Here is a 25684-nt window from a genome sequence, read left to right on the forward strand (position 1 = left end):
GCAGCCAGAAGCAGACCCGCCCTAGGTCCGCAGCTCCCGGCAAGCTCAGCACACTTCCGCAGCCTCCAGTGTCTGTTACGGCACCGGCTGCAGCAAACACCGCAGGTCAGTCTTCAGTCTGCATGCAGCAGGAGCCTCGCTGTCGGACTCTAAAGCTAGCCCCCGCTTAAGAAGGGAAGCTCGTCAGATTCACGCCTTCCGGATCACTGAGTCAGTTGGCCCCCCGCGCAGGTGAGGCCCCAGGGCCCCCAGGCCCTTCCTCAGAGCCTCCAGCATCCCACAGGGTCATCACCCAGAGCAGCGAGGGGCGACCTGTAGAGTCTCAATTCCGCGCTCCTGGAGGAGACCCCCTCCATCCCCTCCCACATTCCCTTCCTGCCCAGTAGTCTCTGTTTCTCTTGCACTTTGAACGTTCTCCTCTTGGGACAATTACTGTAAGCCCTGAGCTGTTTCCTGGGGACTGAGCCCCAGGATAGGGCCTCTGGTTCTCGCAGCTGGAAAGGCATCCCCTCCCCCCGCACCCCCAGCCACCTGGGCTGCTGCCTGGAGTCCCTGTGAGCCGAGCCCTGATAAAGAGCCAGTCCTCAGCCCACGGACACGTCATTTCAGCATCAAGAACTACCTGCCCAACTACAGCCCCGAAACATCACTACCTCACCTGGGAGGCCTTGGGCTCAGCAAAGCAGGGGAAGGAGATGCATCGATACCAGGTTACCAGCCAAGCGGTTTGATTCCTGCACATTTAAGCACACAGGCACCTCTGGATCTCGATCCCCTCAGGTCAGCATAATTTTACAGAGGTGCCCGATTCTCAGCAGTGAAATGATACTGGCAGACAGGCCTACCTGGGGAGGGATGAGGGTGGCAGGGAGGGGGCATAGGTCAAACAGTTTTAAAAACAAATCAGAAGTCAGTAGGTGGGTGTCCTTGGAGCCCTGACCCCTGGGCGAGGAACCACCTGCCTCACAGATACCCAGACCAGCCAAGCAGCCTGCTGAGTAGTTTACCAGATGACAGCAGAGGTGCTTTTCACCCAGGTTACAACACAGAGAAAAGTGCCAGGAGCTGAAATGTGAGGGCCTGTTGGCCTGATGGGCACCCAGTCTGCAGCTCCTGGTCTGGACTGGGGCTGGAACAGTCAGCCCTGCCCCAGCTTCACCAGGAGGCCTATGAGCCTCTGCGCAGAAAAAGCACAGAGGGAGAGGCTGGCCGGCACTAAAACTCCCGGTGCAATAATTGTCATTGTTATCCAATTATGCTCGGAATACCTGAAGCTAACACGGCCCACAGAGGGGCAATTTCATTAGGCTGAGACCCACTTGTCTCACTTTACTTTGATAACGGCTTAATAAATAAACTGAGTGAGTCCTAACACAGAGTTGCAAAATGAAAAATACTTTGGCTTTTCCATTTTATGCCCCTCCTTCTCTAATTATCTCACTTTCATATTTTCTTGCTTGTCAGTTCCAGCCTCTGCCTCCTCCGAAAGGTGGGAAAAGCTCATCTCTTTCTCCTGCAAAGATCCCTTCCTGGGAAGGCGTTCCCTGGGTGTGCGCTGGACCATCTATCTTCTCTCTCCAGACCTAACACACAGTTACCTAGAAAACACACACACTCAGAGTAAGACCATAATTGGGGCAGCCATAGAGGAGAGTACAATCAGCATTACATTATTGCATATTTTAATAAAACTATGAGACAAGGGAGGTGGAAGGAATTAATTTCACTTAGCTCAGGCAGAAGGGAAGGGAGAAGACCCCAAAAGAGGGCCCAGTGGAGAGATGACATTTGAATCAGGAGGCCCTGGAAGATTCCCCAGATGCAGGGGCAAGCTGGGAAGGGTGGCGGCCAAGACAAAGGCATGGAGCAGGGGAGGGCTGGCAGGTTCTAGCTACCTGGGCAGGTGATTCAATGCTGGTGCCTGGCAGGGTGGGCATGCCATGGGGAAGAAGGGAAAGAGCCGTGGGGAACGTGGCCTGAAGGGCCTAAGACTCTCCGGGATCCATTGATAATGGGTCAAGGATAGCTACGGTTACTTTGTGACATCTAGGAATCCAAAGACCCACAGGGTTTATGAAGTGAATCACCATCACCAATGGCAAAATGAACAACGCAATATATTAGTGACAAGTGTGGGGACAGGAAGATGGCAGAAGCACGGGGTCACAATTATCTACTGCTCCACGGTGGCCGCTAATCGTCTTTCCCCCCAGCCCCGACATCAGCACCTGGATCAAGAATGCCCCCGTAGACCAAGGCACTTATCCCAAGTCTAACCAAGTGCATCTAACCTCAACCCTTCAGATCATTTAAAAGCAAAGGCATAAACACATCACAGGTACAAAAATCTATGGAATTATGTTCAGTTCAAAACTGCAGATACGCACTTCTGGTCCTACGTTCTAAGCTTAAGAGTTCAAACAGAAATGAGACTTTAATTTCTGCTCGGGAAAATAAGAATAGATTAATAGGGTCCAGTCAAGCTGCTAGAAGAGGTTTTTCTGTGCCAAGAGACAGGCACCGTGAGTTTCCCTAAACAGGTTATCATTTTAACATTGTAAAGCACTAGATTTATTTTTTAAACAGCAAAACTACAATTATCTCTGCACGTCCCGTATCGCTGCTCTGCAGTGCTCCGGTGTAACCATCCGACTGTCAGTGATGTGGCTGGGATGGGCGTGTCTGTGCCACGCTAGACGGCTGGCCTTATCAAAGCCCAACTGCATTAATCCTTCTCCTTACATCCAAAATCAAATAACTTCCCGGAGAGAGGCTGCAGTCTCACCAAGAGCAGTTCCACTGGTAGACAGCGAGTTGAGATTAACAGCACAATATGTTAGGAAATAAACAGATAAGCGTTTGCCTCCGCAGCTGCTGGTTGACACTCAGAGCTCAAGACTCCTTCAGAAAAATACAGGCAAGCGTCCAGAGTCGCACCCGATCTCGCCATCAGCCTTCACCACCCAGGAGAGAGACCACGAAGTTGGGCAAGAAACAACGCCCTCACCCACGATGCCGTTTCCCATCAGCAAAAGTTTTTACCCGCGTGGCATTTAAGCAAGAAGGAAATAATATTTCAAAAGTGAAAAGAGAGAAATGCAGTAAGGCAACGCCTAAACAGCTGCAGGAGGGGATGCCTCCCTGATAAAATAACCACCTTTCAAAGGGAGAAAACAATGGGATTTTCTGCCCACGGAGAGGAGCAGATTTAGAGGGAGGGGGCCTGCAGCCTCCTTATCTTGGGAGCAGCCCTTCTGCTCCCCTGGGGCTGGACGAGGTGACTAATTAGTGCCTCCTTGAAGCTGTAACCTTAGAAAGCCACTGGGGGACTTTCTATTTGCATGTCACCGAGTGACATCCTTCCAGAATCCTCCTTTTAGAACCCAACAATGGAGCATGTCTGCCAGGAGGACGCAGGCCTGGCTTGAAAAGAATTCTCTTCTTGGTGCCTCTTTTGTGCGGGGAGGAAAGGCCATTCATGACACAATTTTATGTTAAAGAAGGAAGCAACCAAGTCCCCTCTCTTCTGGTCTTTCTCCCTCAGCCCTGCACCCCTTCCCATCCCCACCCACAATCAGCTGCCTGATTTAAACACAGCCTCCGAGTCCCGACCTGCCCCCCCCACCAAACCTGGCGCATTGAGGGGAGACCTGTCACCTTTCATTTTTATCTTTCAAGCGGGAAAAGGCAAAACCAAGATTCTCTCACATCGTGACAGAACCATCACGTGAGCGGCACCTTTTCCGGGGGAAAGGCACAACCTCCAGGCTGACGGTGCTGAAAAATCAAATTCCTACTTTAGGTTCACGTGGCCTCGCCCACTGTGTGAGGCTGACAGGTGAGAACCACCAGTGCTACATCAGGTGAGCACAGAGGATTTAAACACAGACACGTGACCCTCCAGGCTGTAAGATGCTGGAGCCAGGCCTGTGGCTCCACGCCAGCCCGAGGGGAATTCAGTCCTGCTCGCAAAGAAATCAGAAAGGCAGCCCCCTGGCCCCTCCCTTGCGCGATTCAGCGAGGCCGGACGTGAGGACCGTCTTCTATCACTTAGGAAGAAGGAGTGCCCCTGTCAATGGGCTGCATTTAATACAGCGGAAGGTGCGGACACGAAGGGCACTGGGAAATTAACACACAAGGGATGATCCTTCAAGCCGGGCCCTACAAGTTTCCTCTAATTACAGGCATCTGCTCTGCCCGAGCAAACTTGCATCCCAGGTAAAGCACACAAGACGTGGAGAGAGGTGGGAGAGACTCAGATGAGAAGCCTCTCCCATCCCATACCCTAGTCTATCCTGTGAAACTCTGGAAAGTTCCAGAACCTCTGTGTGCTGGAATTCCAAAAAGTGGAGACAACCCCATTCTAATTCTAGGAGCTGCAACAAAAGTCTGTCGCTGTCATATTTAAAATCAAAGATCTTTAGAGAAGGCTATGCTTATAGTATTTCAAATGCAAATATCCCAGGAAGACCTACAAATACAGTTCAGATTTATCGGGGTGGGGGACAGATCTTATGTCATAAAGACGCATCTGCAGTTTCTAGGACTAGAAATCCAGAGCACTTGTTAAGTGTTTAAACCAAAAATACCCCAGTGAAACACTCCCACCAGTTGGGAGACACTCTCCCTTCCAGCAAAGGTGCCACTGCTCAGCCAGAAGGAAAGACACTTGAGGTTCAGGCGGTACCCCTGCCCCTCATCATTTTCAAAGGATCCAAGATTTCAAAATGGATTTCAAAGGCCGCTGCAATTTGGGCAGCATGGTAGAAAATTGACGTTTACCAGCCATTAACCTTTCAAGCATGGAACAATTTTTTTTTCTTACATGGAAGTATATCTTACACTTCTCTGCAGATAAATCCTTAAGCTGTCCAGCTCCTTAAAAAAAAAAAAGTCACTGTGAAACCTCTCTGTTCTCAAGAAAATATAGTTCTATAATTTTACGGACTTTTGATCACAATTTTATCGCCTTCAGCCCTTTTCTGGTATTCTGTTTTTATCTTAAAATGTAAGAACTAGATAAGACAAGTGGTATAATCCCTTCTTTGTATCTGAGGGAAGGTGGGAAAGAATAAGATGACTTGAGAAAAAGGCATCCGGCTTTAAGCAGCAAGGAGCCTGCAGGATGGTGACAGCTGTCTTTGGACACTCATTGCCTCATGGCTCCATCAGCTCATCCTGCCCCAGCATTAAATGTGATCTGACATAATCCAGTCATCCCCAGCCCTATTAATAAATAACCGTCGTGAAATTATGTCCATGTGCTGCCTCCATTCCCCGTGAGCCTACAAAGCTTTAAATAAGCCTCTCCATCATTTGTTTATTCAATTTTAAAAACATGCCTTTTGCCAAAAGGTCTCTGGCCACACGTAAGAATGTAAAGGTCAAGAAGGGAAAAAGTCCCCAAACAAAACCATAAAAAATATCAAATCAAGCTGCCGTCTAATGGAAAACTTACTGCTCCAGAGGCCAGCTCATCACATCTCAGGGGCAAGGCTCTGGAGGAGGAGAGTCTGGGTCATCTGTTAACAAGAGCAGTGACCACGATGCAGGCTGGCGGTGGCCTGCTGTCCACGGGCCAGACTCGGCTTCCTGCAGGTCACACGTCAGTCCTGCTGGACCCTCAAGACCAGCCTGGGCAGTGAACTGTCATTTCCTCCTGGGGAAGCAGTGCGGCGGTCACGCCAGACACGGCACGTGCCTAGTGCCACACAGCTGATGACGGGGGCGCCGGGTCTGCACCCCCCAGGCTATCAGACCCCGTGCCTCGGGGGTACCCGGTCTCCGTGGGGGGAATCGGGGCCAAGGTGATGGACAGGACAGGACAAGGGCGGGCCTCAGGAGGCAGGCTGCCCCACTTAAACAACTGTCCCCAAACCATCCAGCGTCACCGTCCCCTGCTTCGTAAAGGGAGGCTAATAATGCGCCCTCCTCAGAGGGTGGTGGTTGGCACCGGCGAGGTGCCTGGCTCAGAGGAAGCCTAGATCCACAGACGAGAAAACAGAACAACGGTCCTACCAACTCCTCAGATGGGACTGGACGCAGGCCTGGGACAGGGCGCCCGTGGCAGCCTGGTGGTCACCACAGGGGCTGCGTGACCCTGCTCACCCAGTCTACAGCATCCATAACCCAATGCCGTGCAAACAGCCTGACCATCAAGAGAAAGCAACGACACCGCTGACCCAGAACGTTCCAACCCGAGGGCCCTTCCGCCTCTGCTCCGGCTGCCCTGGGTCACTTGTGGGGAGATGTGTCGCATGCAGCCCGAGGGGCCAGCTGGAGCAGCGCCTGGGGCCTGAGAATCCTGGTGCCCGGTGGCAGTGGTCATGGAAAGGCCAGGCCCATTCCCATGCCGGTCACCGGCCCTTGGGTTGCTTGCCCATCCCAACCCCGAAAGACAGGATGGCAGCAGCCACTCCCTCCCAGTTAAGACCTGGAGCCCCCTGGGATACCCAGGGCTCCCCGTCAACGCAGACCCAGCAGGCAGGGCGGCTTGCAACAGTCTGGTCCCAGGAATGCAGGAGGCTACCTGCAACGCAGCCGCAGAGGGACAGGGACAGCGTCAGGGCCTTGGAACCTGAGCTGAGCAGCTGCCTTCCTGGGGAAAGCCTGCTCACCTCTGCTTTCCGGAGAGCTAAGGGGCCAGGCAGCAAAATCGCGGCTGCTCGAGACATGGAAACGAGACACTGGGAGCCAGAAATAATGCCTTTTTGCATTTGCAGAGTAAAGCAGTTCTGGGGAGAGAAGAGGCATATTGGATGAATGCTTTCCTTCCGGAGAGCACCCGCTCCTTCCCGCACGTCTCCACGGTGGCAGAGGGAGCGTGCCTTTCCTTCTGCAGCAGCAGTGGTTCAACGATACGTTCCCAAATGCAGACCTTCAGGTCAACAAAATATTTACAGTGTATCTATGTGATATTATGTGAGCTATAATCCTTGTTAAAATTCCATTTGACCGGGAAGGATAATGGGAGGAGAGCAAATGTTCACATACATTTTAATTCCAATGAAACTGTTCCGTGTCAGGCTTTATAATACGAGATCCTACATTTCTATACCGACGTGCCCCATTCACTGTTCTGGGGGATGGAAACCACAGCATCCTTCCCACCGCCCACCTGAGCAGCACTTTTGGAGGCTGGTTACCTGCCGGCAGACCCCCTCATGGAAAACACACTTTCTCAGGAGGGATGCTGAGCGCTGGAATTCCGAAGGTAAACGTCCTCTAGACCTGAAGCCTTCAGGCTTTAAGGAATATCAGCTTCCCTGGCAGTTGGATTAAATAGGCAGAGTCCTAGGCCACAGACCCAGGATTTCTAGTTCAGTGCGTGTGTGAGTTTCCTGGGGCTGCTGTAACAAGTGACCACAAACTTCAAAAAAAAAAAAAAAAGTATTCTCTTGAAGTTCTAGAGCCCAGAAGTCTGAAATCCAGGTTGGCAGGGCTGCACTCCCTCCACAGGCTCCAGGGGAACATCCTTCCCGCCTCTTGCAGCTCCTGGTCCCCCAGGTGTCCTTGGCTTGTGGCCTCAAAACTCCAGGCTCTACTTCCATCGTCACACAGCTTCTCCCCTGTGTGTGTGTCTCCTCTTCTGTCACTTATAAAGACACTTGCCACTGGATGGAGGGGCCTGGATAATCCCGGGTGATCTCATCTCAAGATCCTTAACTTAGTTGAACCCGCAAAGACCCTTTCTCCAAACACGGTCACAGTCACAGGTTCTGGGTTGATGTATCTTTTGGGGCCACCGTTGTCAGCCACGAATTGGCCCTTGCCATTGGCACTTGCCATCTACCTCTACAAGGATTAAATCACATGTTGCTGCAGCTGCTGACCTCCGACACCCCCTGAAAGGAGTTCAGGGTGGAGGGCAGGAATGAGGCACTCTGTGCTCTGGGAAAAAGTGGCAGAACAGATCTTCAGACAGTTAGATATTTTCAGGAGCTAATTTTATGAGCACACTTCTTGTATCTCCTCTTATCTAGAAAAGCACTAAAATCCTTCATGGTGACGTCTGCTCCTCGTGACTAGCAGAAACTTTCTGCAAAAAATGTGTTTGATTGCATGTACTGCCCCTTCACCAAAATCACATCTATACTGACCTTCCCCCCTACCTCTTTGGAGCGGTTTCTCAGAGCTATCTGAGATGCTGTCTCCCGGGCTGCAGTCCTCATTTTGCCCCCAGTAAAACTTAACTCACGACTCTCACACTGCATTTTTTTAAGTCGACACCATCCAACCCGCTACGGTTGGTGTGGGAGGGGACCCAGGGGCCTGCCGGGTTTAACAGCGTCCCCCAGGCAGGCAGTTCCTGGACCACACTTGGACATCCTGCCCCTCTGCAGATAAGGAAACCAAGGCCTAGAGAAGGGAGGGCCGCCCCCATTCAGCTCCTCTCCCAGGAGCACTGCCCACCCTCACTCCTCCCCTGCCCCGCTGGACGCAGAAGACTGGGACGGCAAGCTTAGCACATGTGCACACCGAGGGTCCCTCTCGGCTTTCCAGGCAGATCAGCATCGAAGGTGTTCAAACACATTTGGGCAGCAAAACCCAAGCAAAACGAAACTCTATCATTTCTCCAAGTCAGACACACACGCACGGGCTCGCACTCCCGGAGGGGGCTGGTCCGGAAGGCGAGCCGTCCTCTCTACTTGGCTCAAGGATAAGGAGAGCAAGGCCCCCTTCTTGGACAGACAAGGGGTCTGCACCCTGACCCCGGGGCTGGAACTGAATTAAACTGTATTCTAAACGGAAAGCACACCTGTTCCAGGCCAGGAAGGCCTGCAGCTTCTCCCGGGGCCTCTCCCTGGGCAGGTAAGCTCCCACCTCCAGGAGGCCCATCCTCCTACCTGACAGGAAGGGGGTGGCACTCCCCTGCCCTGCAGATATTTATCTGTCGCTGAAGGCTTACCGTAATCCTTCCTAAATCTCCACATGCTGTTGGCAAGAAAACACAATGAAGCTAAACAAGGCGCAGTTGAAGCAGCCGGATCGGAAGCTGCTTCGGACGGGTTTTGTGGCTGCCGTCGCCCTTCAGAGTCTCCAGAGTGGCAAATCCCCGTCTCAGGACCCACGAGGAAGCTGCCAACCAGAGTCCTAACTAGAGACGCCGTAGGCAGGAGCTCCTCGAGTGAGGCAGGATGGGATGAGGGCCATGGGGGGCAGGGCTCAGGGCGGCAGCTTTGGATGCAAACAGGCCTCCCTAACCCGTCTCCCACTGGGTCACTGAATCGCCCTGGGCCTCACTTTCCTCTCCGTGAAGCGGGGGTGCCCGCCTGAACCGCTGAGGGTCCACAGGAGCCGAGTGAAGAACACAGCACAGTGCCCGAGACACAGCAGGTCCTCAGCATGTGGCGGCCTGCGGGAGGCCCCAAGGACACGCACGTCCAAATCCCCGAAGCTGCGAGTACGTCACCTTTGTGGCAAAAGGGCCTCTGCAGATGTGCTCAAGTCCAGGACCTGAGATGGGAGGTGATGCTGGACTATCTGGGGGTGGGGGGTCCAGGGCCCTCACGGGGTCTTTATGAGCAGAAGAGGCAGTCAGGGAAGGTGATGTGACCGTGGGGAGCTGCACCGGTGCTGGTGTGAAGGTAGAGGAAGGGGCCGCGAGAAAAGGATAGCAGTGGGGCCTCGAGAAGCTGCAAAGGCAGGAAACGGATTCTCCCCGGAGCTTCCAGAAGGATCCAGCCTGCCCACACCTGGATGTTAGCCCAGGGGGACCCATGTTGGATGAAGTCTGATGTCCAGAAGAACAAGCTGATAAATCTGTGTCTTTTAAGCTGCTACATTTATGGGTCACTTGTACCACACTAAGAAACGCATACAATCCATAATCTAAGCAAATTCCTCCTGAAAAAGGCAGTGTGGGAGCGGAAAGTCATACAGACCAGGTGATCTGGGGGTGTGGCCTCTGACTGCCGGAGCCCACAGGTGTCTTCAAGGCATTAAATGTGAGTACATATTAGCATATAATAAGTCCTCAAAAAACACCACATGCCCCTGATGCAGGCTGGAAGGGAAAGGGCCTTTGGTAACATACACTAGTCAAAGATAATTAAGTAGGTTTTTGTTCAGTTTTGTTATCTTTTGTTTAAGAAAAGGCGTGGAGGTGGGGAGAGGTGGCTGAGACAGTACCAGAGGCCACCAGGAGAGGGCAGCCTAGAGCCTGGGCAAAAAGTCGCCTAAATTCTTAGTTTTTAAGCAAAAAGGGAGCGCTTTTACCAGCCTGTCTTACAACATAGCACAGCCCTCTCTGAAGATTACAAGAAAAACAAGTGCCATGAGGTTTTACAAGAGCACACTGGGGAGAACTTTACCACCCTTGACGGAAAGACAGTCACGCAGCTTACGGTATTTTGTATAGTGGAATTCACTTGGAGTAAGAATTTTTTTTTTAATAAATGTTATTTATTTTATTTATTTTTGGCTGCACTGGGTCTTCGTTGCTGCGCATGGGCTTTCTCTAGTTGCGGCGAGCGGGGGCTACTCTTCGTTGCGGTGCGCAGGCTTCTCATTGCAGTGGCGTCTCTTGTTGCGGAGCACAGGCTCTAGGCGTGCGGGCTCAGTAGCTGTGGCTCACGGGCTCTAGAGCGTGGGCTTCAGTAGTTGTGGCGCACAGGCTTAGTTGCTCCGTGGCATGTGGGATCTTCCCGGACCAGGGCTCGAACCCATGTCCCCTGCATTGGCAGGTGGATTCCTAAACACTGCACCACCAGGGAAGCCCCATCGGAGTAAGAATTGCTCCTTCAAAGAGTCAGAATAACAGGAACATTCTTTGAAAAAATGAGTGCTGGCTTCCTCACTCGCTCTCAGTTTGTGGTTAGTTCTGGCATCCACTTAACCATGCTCCAAAGAAAAAGAAAGAAGGACAGAAGGGGAAGGAAGGAGGGAAGGACCTAGAATCGGAGGCCCCTGCAAACACTGAGGACCCCAGACCCAGGCAGAAAGGACCACCTGCAGACGGAGGGCCCTCTCTCCCGCACAGCCCCCGCATACCACAGAGGTGGTGCCAGGAAGCCCGGCCCGGTCAGGTGGGCGGCCTCCTTCAGACCATGGTCGTCAGCTTTTCTCAGGAGGCTACTCAATGTCCCCCAGGCTCTAAGCCGCAGCGGGAGTGGTTTATGACACTGTCCCGAGCCTCAGCCCTGCCCCCATCAAGTGTGTGCCAGGACGGCTGGCTCCTGTCGGCTCTCTCTGCTGTGTCCCCAACGTGGGCAGAGTCTGAGAGCTGAGTGAGAGTGGGGTTCTGGGACTGTCTGCCACGTGCCCGGAATCGCACATTCCTGCTGGCGTCGCAGAATCCTGCTCTTCTAAAACCAAGGCCAGTTTTGCCAACCCAAGGTGTCCACCGAGTTTGGACCCACTTCAGATGGGCCCTCCCACATCAGCAACTGCAATCAAGCACTTCTGGATAAACTGGGCCTCTGTTTGTTCCAAACGTTCAAGATGAGAAACAATTAGCACGTCTGAATGCCTGATAATTGCCGGTTTTATGACAGTGCCCCTGAACATCTGGGGTGTCTCTTGTCTGCTCAAGTGCTCTAGAAACCATCTCCGTTCACATTACAGGCGAGATGTAAACAAGCTAAGAGCGCGGGTCTGGACAAAGAGGGAAAACAGAGCGAACTGCATGCATTTAGGCCAATCTCTCAACCTCAATCTTCAGTTTCTGATCCATACAATGGGAATGATTTTACCTCCCCAGAAAGGCTTTTGGGAGGATTACACGGGATGTGTGCAGAGGCTGGCACAGACCCAGCTGGGACGCAATGTTATAAGTATATAAAGTTTCACATTCCCTCATCCTAAGACTCCATTAAAATACATATTTCTGAAATGCAAAGATCTTAACCTTTAAACTGCAATGTGGATGAGTCCCTCATCCTCACGTCTAACTGGTGTGTGTGCCCCTGAGGTGAGGATTTTTATTTAATGCCAGTTGACTAGAGAGGGCACAGGGGTTAGAGGGTGCTGGGGGGCGCTCCTGGTCCATGGCCTTAGGGACCCAGTGAGGAAGGCCAGGCATTGGCACCTCCCTCCGGGCCGCAGGGGGAGCAACAGAGGCAGTGGCCAGGCCCGCGCGTGGTGTGGTGGCCGAGGGCAGGGGGCCGCAGTCCTTGGCCTCCTTTTGGTTTTAAACACGGCTATCAGGGCCCTCCATCTGCGTGAGCTTTGGCATGTGGGCAGCGCATAAAGCAGGCTTTTCGTGCTTTATCACTGTGCTGGTCTTACCTCTTATCTGATAGAAGCCACTTTCTAAGTATATAAACTTCCCTTTCTAAACCTCTTAACTCTGCGACCAGGCAAAAGTATAGCAGGGGAAGGCTGCTGAGAAACCCCAAACAGCACTGGTCCCTGAAAAGGCAAGGCTGGCCCCAAAGACAGCCAGAGGGGTACCATGGTCTCCACCACTACCACGGGCTCTGGGTGCTCCTTTTCAGGGGACACCTTAGGCACCACCAACAGAAGGCAGTGAGGTCTGGGTGCTCAAAGGAGCCTCCTTTGGCTTCAAGAGAAAGGAAAGTCCTGGCTTAGAGCCAGTGGAAGCCACCCACTGGGGCTCAGCCCTGCTTCACCTCCACTCACCTCCATGTCTTTGTTAAGACCAAGATTCCCAGTGCATAATCTCCTGGCTTCCTGGAAGAAGGTGGCTAAGAGAGCCAGCAGAGAGTTCACATTCTGGGATGGGTGGATCAGATAGACAGCCCTGACTTAATATATGTAATGATTCAGTCATATCCTGGCCAAAGAGAGAGTCTGAAGTGGTGACTATTCATTTCCTCTGTTCAACAAATATTTACTGAGTGCCCAGACATGCTCTCTGCAATCCAGTGTGCTGGACGTGGATACTAATTTACAAAGGAGCAGAGGGCCGCTAGAGCAAGAGTAAGGTCAAGGCCCAAGGAACAAAGGATGGATAGAGGCTCAGGGCAGAGCATGAAACATGCTCTGAGCTTCCAGAGGGAAAGACAGGCACTTGCTAGCATGCACAGCTCTTGCTTTCCCAAAGGCGGGGATTGAATTTAGCTGCATGCCACAAGAAACTCGACTGTGGTGTTTTATCCTTATTTTTCTCATCTCACAGGGGACAATGAAAGGTCTGCAGTTGTTCAAGGATGCCACCTAAGATCCAGTTCCTATGCCACCATCCTCACAGTCACAAAATGGCTGCTCTGCCCCGGACATCACATCCATATTCCAGGCAGGAGAAAAAGGTAAGGGCAAAAGAAAGAAGGCATGGCCAGCTGAGTCTGTTCCTCTTTACCATGAAAAAAACAGCTTTCCCACAAGTCTCATCTAACAGAAAAACCTAGTTAGATCCCATTGACCAGAAAAGGGCCATATTGCCACCTTGGTGTAAAAGTCTACCAGAGGTGTGAGTATATTAAACAGGGCTCAGTGTGAGCCAACCGGATCAGGACAGAAGAGGTTTCATTAGTAAGGAAGAGGTTCTGTTAGTAAGGAAGAGGGACAGAATGGATACTGGACAGGCAACCCGCAGTGTCCAGTGATTTATAGCACACATGGTTGCTTTGTCGTGCGTGCCATTTATTTGAACATTCAGAGCAGCTCCCGCTTATCTGTGAGTTGACGGAGGGGACTCAGAAACACCACAGTGTCAGCATTTTCTGGCTCATTCATGACTTCATTTGACAACACTGGTTGCACACACACGGCCCCACAAGGCAGGCACACTGGGTGATAGGTGTGCAGTCAGACTTGCTCAGTGTCTGGTCCATGCATCTAGTGACACCTTCCACCCTGGCAAGAGTTACCTGTCTTCACAGAGGAGGGTAAAGAGGCTATTTTCAACATACTTGTAAAGACAAAATAGCGGTACTTCTGGCCACAGTCATTACATTGTGGCGATTTCTTAGATGCCGATTCCAGACCCCTGCATGCATTTGGTCTCTCCTCAACCATCCCTCCCTCTGTGTGACTTGATACACAAATGAGTCATTCGTTCTACAGTGCATTGCCTGTTACTCTGCTTTGGGTAGGGTGCTGGAAGCTGGCGAAACCTTATGTGGCAGGCACTGATGCTTGTCTCCTCGGTACCCATTCCTCCCTTCTTCCTTCCTAAGACCCCCAACTCTGCTCCAAGTAGCAATTTACTCATCTACCAGGTGATGGATCATAACAGGTCTAAGTCAGACTGTGCAATTCTCTGCTTCCCAGCCTCCCCACCTCTTTCCACTGGGAGTGGAATGTGACCCAGTCCTTGCCAGTGAGAACTTCAGCAAGGGTTCTGAGAAAGTGTTTGCTTTTCTGATACAAGGAAGAGATGCAGATGGTGCTACTACTCCCTCCTTTTTCTAGCTTGCTGTGAACTCAAATGCAATGCCTGGAGCCATAGCAGCCAGTTTACAATGATGAGGCAATACACTGACAAACTAAAGATGGTAGAATGATAAGAATAAAGATTAGGTGTGAGATGGTGCCACTGATCTGATCAGCCCTTGACTACTTATCTCTTCACGGTTATGTGAGAAAAATTAACCCCCATTCATTTACGATTCTGTTAATTGGGTTTTAGTTGGCCCAGAACATTCTAAATGTTAAACCAGAGTGATGGGGCTGCTGCCCTTATGAACCTTACAGTTTAAGTAAGAAAGATGATTGACCAGATAATATAAATTCTCCAATGAGAAAGCAAAGTGTGGTCAAGGGCACAAGGTGGTCGTAAATTCACTGGGATATGGGAGAGGGAAGGCTCTTCTGAGGCAGTCTCAGTAAATGAAGTCATCAGAAACAAAGCACCTCTTTCTGTATTATCTGAATTCGTGGGGCAATGTCCAGACCCCACTTCCCCTGCCCTGGCAGACAACATTTTCACACACGTCACCCTCTTCTCCAGGAGCGAGGACAGATACGACCCATTCGTGCTGGTTTCCCACAAAGCCACCCCTCAATCTCCCATCCTTGTGGGGTTTTGCCTTGAAGCTGGTCTGGGTTTTCGCAGAACTCTGCCCGCCATGAGAGAGCAATGCAGGTCAGTGCATCAGCTGCAGCCTCAGGCCGGGCTGACCGTTAATTATTAACAAAGCCGAGAAAAAGACACCAGCTTAGCCACTACCCAATGCTAAACTATGGTGTAGAGAACGCTCTGTTGTCGCGTAAGGAAAAGGGCTCAACCATCCTATTTTAGATATTACCATGCACCAGTGATCATGGCCATCAGTGAATGATCCTGGAAACAAACCACGGTGTAAGAGTGTGTGCAGTTACATTCGAGTGCTGGCCAGAAAGAGCACAGACAGGAAACAACGCGGAGGGGATCTAGGAACTACACATCAGCTACACAAACACTCCACACGGCATACGTAGCGGTTCTGCCCGCCATTCAAAAGGATCCCAATACCATAGTATCTGCTACCCTACTGGGGAAAACTATTTTAAGCCTAATTAGCGTGAAATTTTTTGAATGCAAATGCTTTTCATTTAGACATAAAACAAAATGCCACAACATTTCTTCCATCCATTTATCATAAACAAGTTAATTACTGTGTAACAAATCTCTCCTTCTGGAGTCTGGATGTTTGGGGCTGCCGGTGAGCTGACTCCGGCAAAGAGAAGGAACCGCAAAGCAGTCATTAACGGCTTACGGCGCATTTAGAATAAAACGGGGACTCTGTGAAGCTTTGCTTGTCAAATTAAGGTTAAGCTCTCTCCACTGGAATAACTCAATTGTAAGTAGTCATCATCTATTTAACTTGATTCCTACCAGGATAACAGAAATATTGTGCCACTTATTTATTTTCGACACATGCATCTTCACTGTGGTCCTGTCGTTTGCAAAGTTTTCTACATAAACAGAGATTTTTATCTGCCGTGGCTTGAGTGTATGCAGTGGTAGCTTTTGCCTCCATATGTGTAAAATTATTTCTAAGATAAAACCTCTCTGTCCCTGAGAACACAGAGGGAGTGGCACACGCAGGTGAGGGAGATACTCTGCGATTTCCCCCTCAACCAGGGTTGGGTTGGGCCTCATCGCGGGTATAGGTAAGTGCCGAGAATATGAGTCTTACGTCCACACGGCCTGTGAGCGGGTCCAAGTTCACGTACGATGATGGACTCCTGGGGCGTGTGGGGCAGGCCAGCATCCAGCCAGCGACCAAGCCTTCCCCATCACATGGGCTGGAGCAGAGGGCAGGTCAGCCTGGACCCGCGCAGTCCACCAGGAGAGGGGGGAGATGCTAGTTGGAAATCTGACCTTTTATTAAGAAAAGGAAGAGAATCATCTGTCATTCTCTTCCATAGTAGGTAGCACCTGCTGTTACAAAAATAGAGGTACTTTTTCTTAAATTCCTGAGTAAAATTGATACGCCAAGATCTTATCAAGTTTAGCTCCGCACCGGGGAGGTGGCAAGGATGCCAGCCTCAGGACACACAAACAGCAGGACCGCAGTAAGCCGCTCCTGATTTGCACTGAGAGTGAGAGAGAGTCTTCCGAGCCTTCTCTGTGCACACACAGGGATTCTCATAAACCCACAGATCCTGAAAGGCGGTCTACACGTTCTAAAATGACACACACCGTGCAATTAACAGAGCATCTCTTGAAAACTCTTACCATAGACGCCCGCTCCTACAGCACACCCAGCCCGCTTCTTAGGCCAACTGCCAAGAGGTTGGGTTTTTTGGTTGTTGTTTTTTGTTTTTTGATAATCAGTGAAAGAGTCAATAGTATCACACCCCTATTTTAATAGTCAACTCAGATGACAACAGATAAGTTAGAAAAGCTGGACTCGGTGCAAAGTAAGATCCTGATTAATATAACCAGGCACACACAGTAGGTCAACGAGCTGTCTCCACAGACAGGATCTGAAGAATCAACCAACTCTGCGAGTGTTCCCCTGCACACGAAGGATCTGCAGTCAGTGCTCGTGGCGGGGACGCTGTATTCCCTAAAACAGAAAACTGGGGAGGAAGTCAGCAGCCTGAGCATGATTTTGCCCTGAATATTGAAACTTAGCTTTGATGCTTCCACTAAAGTTTGTTCCCTCCATCACTTTGGAATCGGCTAAACGCAGCCGCTTCTGGGAAACCGATGCGGGGAGGGAAGGCACGCGCCGAGGTGTTTGCGGTGCCACTTTGAAACCTCAAGGAAGAAAGAACTGATTTAGTTCCCCTCCCACGCAAATACAAAGGTTAGTTAGTTTGTCTTGAGAGGGAAACAGGTCGATATGCAGAATGATCTATTGTCATTTGAGTTCTGAAGCTGCCTCTGACTTCACCATCACAAATGTGGATATCGTCCTGCGGTTACCATAAAGCTAATTGGCAGCTCCCTCCTGCACGTGTGTTTCCGTGCTGTCAGTGGGACAGTAATGAAAACTCATGCCACATTTGCGAACAGAACGTCTGTGGGCTTATTTACTGCATCCCCAGCAACATCGTCTGCTTTATCATGCATTTCAAAGCAGGGATAATTTAAGAATCCAGAATTTCATACACAAAAATACTTGGTAAGAAGGTCTCTCTCTCTGCACATTATTTGGGTGACGCTACATCCGAATTCCAGTTTGTTGCCCAGGAAATGATTCACCTCACTCAAAAATGACAGGGATTCTGAATCATTCACCTGTGATGCAAAAGGCCACTTAGGTCGACCGAGCTGCACCTCTACTGACCTCTCCACCATGGTTTTGCAAAGAGCCTGGCTCAAAGCCAGCCGAGCCTCTTTTTCTGTGGGTGGTAATGTTTCCCTAATCCAGAGCATGGTATGCCATTTCATTTCCATGTCTGCCTTACCTTTGAGGACCTTCTCTCCTTCCAGAATATTCTGGGAGATTAATGCCGTGTAATCTTCTTCAGAGAATCCAGCTTTGCAGGTCTCCCTGGCTGTAAGATCTCCATTGTGGGCCTGAGAACAAAAACAAGAGAGGTCAGAAAAAACACAGGGTCACAGAAATTGCATCCAATCCACGTTTAGTCGGGCCTCCTGCATGCAAGGTCTCCACCTTGGTCCACCAGAGCCTCCACCCAGACATAATCTGGGGTCTGCCCCTGCGGTCTCCACGTTCGCCGGGGACAGGGGGCATGCAGCAGGGAGGGAGGGCCGGCGGATGGCGAGGCTGAGGGCCTGTCAGGGCCTCACCCACACGTGGCAGAAGGGAAGGTCTGAGGACTGTCCAGCAGGAGAGCCAGGAGTTAGCAAATGAAGACACAGAGGAGGGGCGGCCAAGGGAGCAGGCTCCTGCCAGGGCCATGTCACCGTCCCGCCCCAGTGCTCAGGCTTTGGCTGAGGTGGGTCCGCAGGCCTTCTCCTCCCTGTGGTGGCCAGGAGAAAGGAGAGGGGCAGGGCAGGAAAGGAGATTCTCCAAGACTCAGCTCCACCTCGGAGCTTGGCTCTCGGGGAGGCTGCCGGGAGGCGGGGGAGGCTGCCGCCCGCCCTCCAGCCCTCCCCCTCCACTTCTTGGACGCTTGTCCACTCTTGGAGCCCTCATCTCCAGCCTAACCAGGCCAGAGAGCTTCCCTAACTGACCCGAGAAGGTGGGTGTCCTCCTGTCCTGTCCCCCGGAGCACCCTGGGCTATCCTGCCCAGTGGGAGGTCTAGAACCCTGGTCGCCAGGAGGGCAGGGAAGTGTGGAGGTGGGCGAAGAGCCCCTCCCAGGCTGCGGGGAGTGGCAGCTAGGTCAGCCGCGTAGGGATGGGGAATGGAGGGAGAGGCTGCATGTGCGACGGGAAGCCAGCCCCGCGTCAGAAGAAGGAGCGCCACAGCTCCCGGCTCCGCGGCGAGCGCAGGAGCAGGGGCGCAGCCCGGACCCCGCAGTCGCGCCTTCGCGGGGCCACCAAGCGGAACGCACCTCCCCGCCGCCCGCCTCCTCCAGCCCTGCGCGCCGCCACCCGCCCGTCCTCGGCTCCGGAGGCTGCCCCAGCCCGGAGCTCCCGGTACCCTGACGCCGGCCTGGACGCGGCGCCCCCATCATAAAGCACCAAGGGGAGGAAGAGCAGGGCGCGGGGTCACTCCTCGGGTAAAGCTCCACACCGCGGCTCCGTGCCTCGGGAGCGAAGCTCCAAATACGACCGAAACCCGGGGATAGCTAACTCGTCCAGGAAAGTTTCCACCCGCCCGGGCGTGGGTCGAGCGCACCCAAGCGCCCCGAGCCTCAGAGCGGGCCTCCGGCCGCGGGCACTTGTTTATTTCCGAGGTTACAACAGCGAGGCCCTGGAGGAGCAGCGAGGCCGATCGGCCACGAGAGGGGGTTCCTGCAACTCTCGCGGCCCCGCTGCCTTACCCCAGGGGCGCCCCCCCGCGCAGCCTGCACGCTGCCCTCGGGACCTGCACCCTGCAGGCGCAGCGCAGGGCTGGGGACAGAGCTCGCGGGGCTCCGCAGGAAGAAGGCGGGCGCCCGGACCGCCCTCCCGGGTGCACCTCACCCTGCTCCTGCCTGGCTCCTGGCTCCCCGGCCCCGCTCCGAGCCGCGAGGGCCCCGCCGAACACTGGCTGCAGCAGGGGCGCCACTCGGTCCACACTGCCCCTCGGTACACATCCGCCGCCCACCAGCAGCGGCAGTCCCTGCCAGCACCCAGAGAACGAGGACGGATGCAGCGCCGCGCCGGGAGCACCGGCCCCCAGCAGGGGCGGCCAGACCGGGTATCCCCAACACCCTGATTTCCGGCCGGCCGCCGCCAGCTCCCCTCGTCCTCAGCCCTGGCCCGGGCTGGGCTCGCCAACTCCGGAGGAGCGCGGCGAGCGGGCGACGCAGGGCTCGCCGGCTCCGCCAGCGGGCAGCCTGCCCCAGCGCGGGAGAGCCGAGCTCCGGGGCAGCGGCCGCGGACCTGGGGTGGCTGAGGGATGCTCGGCGGGTCCGCTTCGGGCAGAGCTCCCCGCGTCCCGCACTCCGCACCGCACCGCCGCTCCCCGCTCCCCCAGTGGCTCCGCGCTCCTGCCGACCGCAGGCGGCTTCGCGGAGCGCGGGAGCCGGCTGGATGCAGCGGTGCGCGCGCCGGGGACGCCCGGCGCGGGCCGGGGAAGCCCGGGAAAGCCCCGCCGGTGAGTGCGCGCCCCGCCGGCTCCGGGGGCGGCCCCGCGCTGCCTGGGCTGCCGAGCGGCCCGGACGCGAGGCGCAACTTACCCGGAGCGCGCCGGAGAGCGAGAGCAGCACGAGGAGCACGCCGGAGCCCACGGTCATCTTCCCCGCCGCGCCGCGCCCCGGCGCCCGCCCGATGCCCGGCGCCCGGAGCCCGTTCCCCGCCGCGGCCCCGATCGCCGCCGCCGCCGCTCAAGCGGGCCCAGCGCCTCCAGCCAGGCTGCGCCGCCGCGACTGCCGCCCGGCTCCGGGAGCGAGGCCAAGTCCGGCCAGCGGCGGGCTCCCTCCGGCGGGTGCGTCCGCCGGCCTCTCAGCCGCCCGCGCCTCTGTTCCGCGCGTTCGGAACCGCAGGTGAAGCCGCGCGGCGGCCCCGCCGAGGCCCCGCCCCACCGCCCGGCCCCTGCGCTCGCTCGTCCTGACGCGGGCCTTAAAGGCGCCGCGCCCTCCGCGCCGCACCCGCGCCCCCCCGCGTCCCCGCCCAGGCGCCGCGCCCCACCGTACCACCCGGCCCGGACAGGGCATCTGGAACTCGGGTCAGCCGAAGGGGCCGAGGACACAAAATCTACTGGGGAAAAAGGGGCAGGAGGAGCTGTGAGGTCTGAACAAGGGACGGTGGTCCCAGATCCCAAACTATGGGTACGCCTTCCGGATGGGGAGACCCTGATGCCTTAATCCAGCTTCCTGCCTGGGCCCACAGTGGGGGTAGGCACCCCCATCCGTCCTGTATGCTTCAGGTGTCTTCCCACTAACTCTCCTGACCCAGGCCCACCTCCTGGCCTTGCACAGCTTTTGGGCTGTCAGGAATTAGCCCTGAGAGACCAGCCGATTAGGAAAGCGCAGAGAGAGGGCCTGCAGGCTGCATAGACACCCGGTGTGAGGGAGAGCTCCAGGTCTGGGCCCTGGCTATGATGGACCCTTAAGGACCAAGGAAGGGGCTAATTCCTGTTTGTGCATCAGAATACACTGTTAGGCCTGAGAAGCCAAGAAAGGAATTAGAGGCCCCAAGAAGGAAAGGCAGAAATTCCCCCGCAGAAGAGCTGTCAGGAGCGTCAGCCGGACAGGCCAGGCGGCGCCATCTGCCCTGCTTGGGTGATTTCTGAGCTGGGGGGGACACTTCTTTAAGGGCTCATCAAATGAAAAATATGTACAGCTTGGAAAGTGAGTAAATGTCTCTGCACGTTCCCTTTTGGTTTGGAGATTTTAAGAAAAGTGGTTTTGTTTGCTCAGATATTTCAAATTTTCTTTGTCTTGGTTTGGAGAGCTCTGTGTCCAGAATACATTAGTTCTGGTTTAAGAAATGTGCTGCAAAGGAGGGGGAAGAAGATTGACTGAACTGTTGAGCTCCAAGGTCAGAGCCAACCTGGGCAGGAGAGCAGGAGAGCTGTAGCACAGCCCTGCCCTCCCCTGGAACACTTGCACCTGGGCTGGGGGGCCTGCTGGTTAGCGTGCTGCCTTGGACTGAAGGAAGTCAGAGTCTAGACAACTGAAGAGGGGCAAGGCAAGTGTGCATCTGAGAGCACAGAGACTTGTGGCTTCTCACCCAGTAACTGTGCGACAGTTAAAGGGGACACTGCATCAGTACCGGCCTGCCACACCTGGCCAGAGCCACATGGGTTCCCAGCCTGGCGGAATAGGACCAGGGTGCCCCTGTACGTGGCTGAGTGTGCCTGGCTCATCTTTATGCTCAGACTTCAGCACAGATCCTTTGTCACCCGTGAGGGTTCATGGACAGACCCACCCAGGACCCACGCTGGGCGAAGTTCCGCTCCTCAGCCCTGTGCTCACACCTCGCAAAGACCCCTCCGATTCCCCGCTTACTCAGGGCACCTCATCACCACAGGGAGCTGACAGAGGCCGGCCACGGTCCTTGCAATAGTTCTGAAATGTCCATCACTGGGACCTGCCTTTGTCTTCAGAAGGTCCGAGTATGATGGAGATCGTTTTCAGGAGAGACTTCCAGAACCCAGCACTTGCTCTGCTGTGCTTCCTGAAACTGGTCCGTGCAAACACGTGTGCCAACTTAAATTACAAAAAAAAAGTGGTGTTGGGTGGGGGGGTCCTGAGGCCCAAACACTGGGGGAAACCCCCCTCCCCCTCCCCTCTCCCTCCCCCTCCCCTCTCCCTCCCCCTCCCCTCTCCCTCCCCCTCCCCTCCCCTCCCCTCTCCCTCCCCCTCCCCTCCCCTCCCCCCTCCCCTCCCCCTCCCCTCCCCTCCCCTCCCCCCTCCCCCTCCCCCTCCCCCTCCCCTCCCCCTCCCCCTCCCCCCCCCCACCGTCTCCTGCCGCTGAGTGTCTCAGAGTCTTGAGTCTGCTGAAGTGCATGATGACTTGCAGGCCTGGAAGGCCCATCCTGACTCTAATCAGCCTTGGGGGAGGTGCACATGGGGGAGCTTTGTGTGAATTAACTCCTAGAGCCGTCCTGACTCCACAGTGGGGTCTGCTGGCATACCCATTGCTCCCCTGGGCAGGGGAGGGGGAGGCGTGGGGAGGCCAGGCGGAGGCTGCAAGTCCAGCGTTCTCACCCCAGCCCTGCACCCCTGGCCTGGGGAGCATTTTTTTTCCCCAAACTCATTTGCTGGAGGAGACCTCGTACACAATATATTGAATATGATGTCTTATGGGAACTCACATGTTTAAGAATATGGTTTCAGAAACACTGCAGTAACTGATGCAAGTCCAGTAGAGAGCATTGGTTTATCAGACTTGCTGTGAATGAAGCAGAGGACACACCGAGAGGAAGGAAAAGACGGTCTGAAATACAGGGCAGTGGATTCCAGAGGACGGTCGTCAGAGCAGCAGCACCGACTCCCCTCAGAGACTTGTTGAAAATGCGGACCCTCAGGCCACACGCCAGACCTCCTGAATGGGAGTCTGCATGGGAACCGACCCTCCCTCCAGCCCACCTCTGTCCTCACATGATCTGCTTCAGAATCCTAGCGAGGCTTGTGAAAAATGCAGACTCCTGGGCCCCACCTGAGACCCACTGACTTGGATCTTTGGGGAATGGGGCCCGGGACCTGGCCTTTTAACAGCCTCTTAGGTTGATGTTCACGCACACTAGTGTTTGAGAACCACTGGCCTATCCCACAGGCCATAGGCAGCTCCTGGGAGCATCTATAAATGCTACTTCCTGGGCCCCACCCTGGACCTACTGAATCTGGGTGTTTCAAGGCGGAGCTGGGGTTGCAGACACAGCTGCCCTGAGGGAGGGCTCCAGCCGCCCGGCTCTGCCCAGTGCCAGCAGGCTAAGCCCACCTGGCGAGGCGCTATCCTCTCAGGCTGCTGGGCAGAGCCCCCGGAGAAGAGCGTATTTTTGTTTCTAAAAGAGATTAAGAAAATTCCACGGAGAGGGTAGCCTGTGAGTGACGGTCTCCTTGTTGAGGATGCTGGTGGGAAGGGCTTCAGCTTTGGAAGCAAACCGAATGCTTGCATCGGGGCTACTTTTCCCTGCCTTGTCATCTGATGTTAATTTGTTTCTCCTCCATTTATCATTATTTTTTAGATACTTCAGTGTTAGACAAAAAGCTGTTTTGTAAAGAAAGCAGGGAGAAGTTAGCAAAAGGCATGTCCCTAGAATAAAACAGAATCTTTGTGGACAACTGAAGATATTCAGGCGCTACAGAAAAGAATGCAATCAGCCTGCCACCCGCTTGAGAAAACCTCCCTGCACGGAACCCAGAAGAACAATCTTAAAGGAAAAAGCAAGAGAGAGAGAGAGAGAGAGAGAGAGAGAGACAGGCCAGCACAAATAGCTCTCTGCCTTCAATTCTGCTGACTCTCACCCCTGGAGAAGGTTGATGCCGGGGAGAAAGAGAACAGCCGCTATTATTATTTGGTGTTTTTTTTGAATTTTTGAGTTTTATTTTATTTATTTTTTTATACAGTAGATTCTTATTAGTTATCCATTTTATACATATTAGTGTATACATGTCCATCCCAATCTCCCAGTTCATCACAGCACCATCACCCCACAGCAGCTATTATTACTGTTTTTGTTTTCACTAACATCACCTCTCCCTTAACACGTGTTGATATTGAGGGTGGGCCGGGCCCTGCGTGGAGGGCTTTTGAACTGTTATCTCATGTAATCCTCACAAACAAAGGAGGTGGTCTTTCCCACGTTCCCAGCCTCACCCCATCTTCTTCCTTTTCCCACCTTAGGCCAGTCACGCCAAGCCCGCCACCACCCTGGACCCCTGTCAGGGAGCACATGCGTCCTTCCGGCCCCCACCGTGCCCTCTGTTGGGACTCCATCAGCCTTCGTGTGGGAGGCGACCCCTCTATCTCCAACTGGCCTTTCTTCAGGGGCAAGGGGCTGTCTTTGGCTGCCTTCTGACTTCATACACACCTCACACTGTCCCACTGTCCTACTATCGTGGAGGTTTTTTCTTTATACCTCCCACCCCCCGAAACTCTGAGAGTCTGAGGGCAGGGGGCTGGTGTAGTCACTTCTCCCTACATAGCCCAGGATCCAGTCCTCAGTGGCTGGATGAATAAAGCAGTGACAACAATTCTGGCTCGAATCAACAGCTCTCCTGAGCGTCTGGGTACCTTCCTACATGCCCCCATTAGACAGAAGGGGAAACCGAGGCCTGGAGCAAGCAGAGGGCTTGAACCACCTCCCACTCACCCAGGACTTTTCACACCTGATTCTTGGTTTGTCTAATGTCTGCAGTGGAGCAGGGCCACCTCTGCCTGACCCACGGCTCTCTACCCAGCCCTGACAGTGCCAGCCCAGCCTGGACAAATGTCTGAATAAGTAAACATCTCAGTGGATGATCAGAAAATCCGGGAGAGATGAAGCATCTTCTGGACAACCTCGGAGGAGTGGGGAGGGGTCCGGTGATGCTGCACCCAAACACTTGCCCCACACCTAGAAGGAAGGAACACGGATGGTTTCTGTTCTTTCTTCTCATAAACTCTGGGGCAGAAGAATGAGAATTGGGGCCAGAGGAGGTGGTTCAGCGTGAAGGCGCTAACAGCAAGGGATTTGGAAGGCGGGTGGGTGAGGGAGTGCAAGGAGGATGATAAAAACAAATGTCTGAGGAAAGGAAACCAATTAAACAGTAAAATAGATAATATTAGATTCAAGGGGAAGGAGAAAACGGGGGAGATGTTGGAAATATGAGTAGACTGAGAGTGGCAATAAAACACAGGAGAGACCAAGAAAATGGAAAGGAAGTGGGAAGTGGCCTTTACAAGTTAAAACATCTGCCTGGAATTATGAGCTTCTCTGAGCTGCATGATATCCTGTTGGCTTCAGCTCTTCTGGGTTCCCAGGGGAAACGGCTTCTACCTGCAGTCACTGGTCGGATCCTTTACAAGTTCTATTTAACCTGGTTTTATTACTGAACTTTGGGGGGTTAGCACTGATCACCTTCTCCAGAACACCAGTCTCAGGGCTGCTGAGAGGTGGCTGGATTCCTTGGCAGGGGGTGACAGCCCTGGTCCGCTCTGCGCAGGTGCAGTGGGACGTGCCTTGGAGGCCTAAGCGGGGTCACTCTGCTAAGTGCGGTTGCCAGGGCTGCTGTCCTGTCCTCAAGAAGCAAGCCCTCGATTTGCCTTTGCTTCTGGGTCTGTGGCTGAAGCTCTAATGGAGAAGAGTCTGCAGAGGCAGATGGACGAAGCCACCTGCTCAAAAAACACAACCCCCATT

The 25684-nt window shown here is 53.8% G+C and overlaps 1 protein-coding gene across 1 annotated transcript in view; it reads right to left on the reverse strand.

Moving 5' to 3' along the window:
- The window catches only part of CDH4 (cadherin 4), a 566254-nt gene extending 545939 nt beyond the window's left edge, over positions 1 to 20315 (reverse strand). The window contains exons 1-2 of the mRNA XM_036824123.1: positions 20076 to 20315; positions 17749 to 17860 (exon numbers count right to left, since the gene is read on the reverse strand). Coding sequence (XP_036680018.1) covers positions 17749 to 17860; positions 20076 to 20132 — 169 coding nt within the window. The 5' untranslated portion in view covers positions 20133 to 20315. The remainder of the gene's footprint in view (positions 1 to 17748; positions 17861 to 20075) is intronic.
- Positions 20316 to 25684: the final 5369 nt, after the last annotated feature.

Source organism: Balaenoptera musculus, chromosome 15 (genome assembly GCF_009873245.2).
Source record: "Balaenoptera musculus isolate JJ_BM4_2016_0621 chromosome 15, mBalMus1.pri.v3, whole genome shotgun sequence".
In the NCBI taxonomy this organism is placed as follows: domain Eukaryota; kingdom Metazoa; phylum Chordata; class Mammalia; order Artiodactyla; family Balaenopteridae; genus Balaenoptera; species Balaenoptera musculus.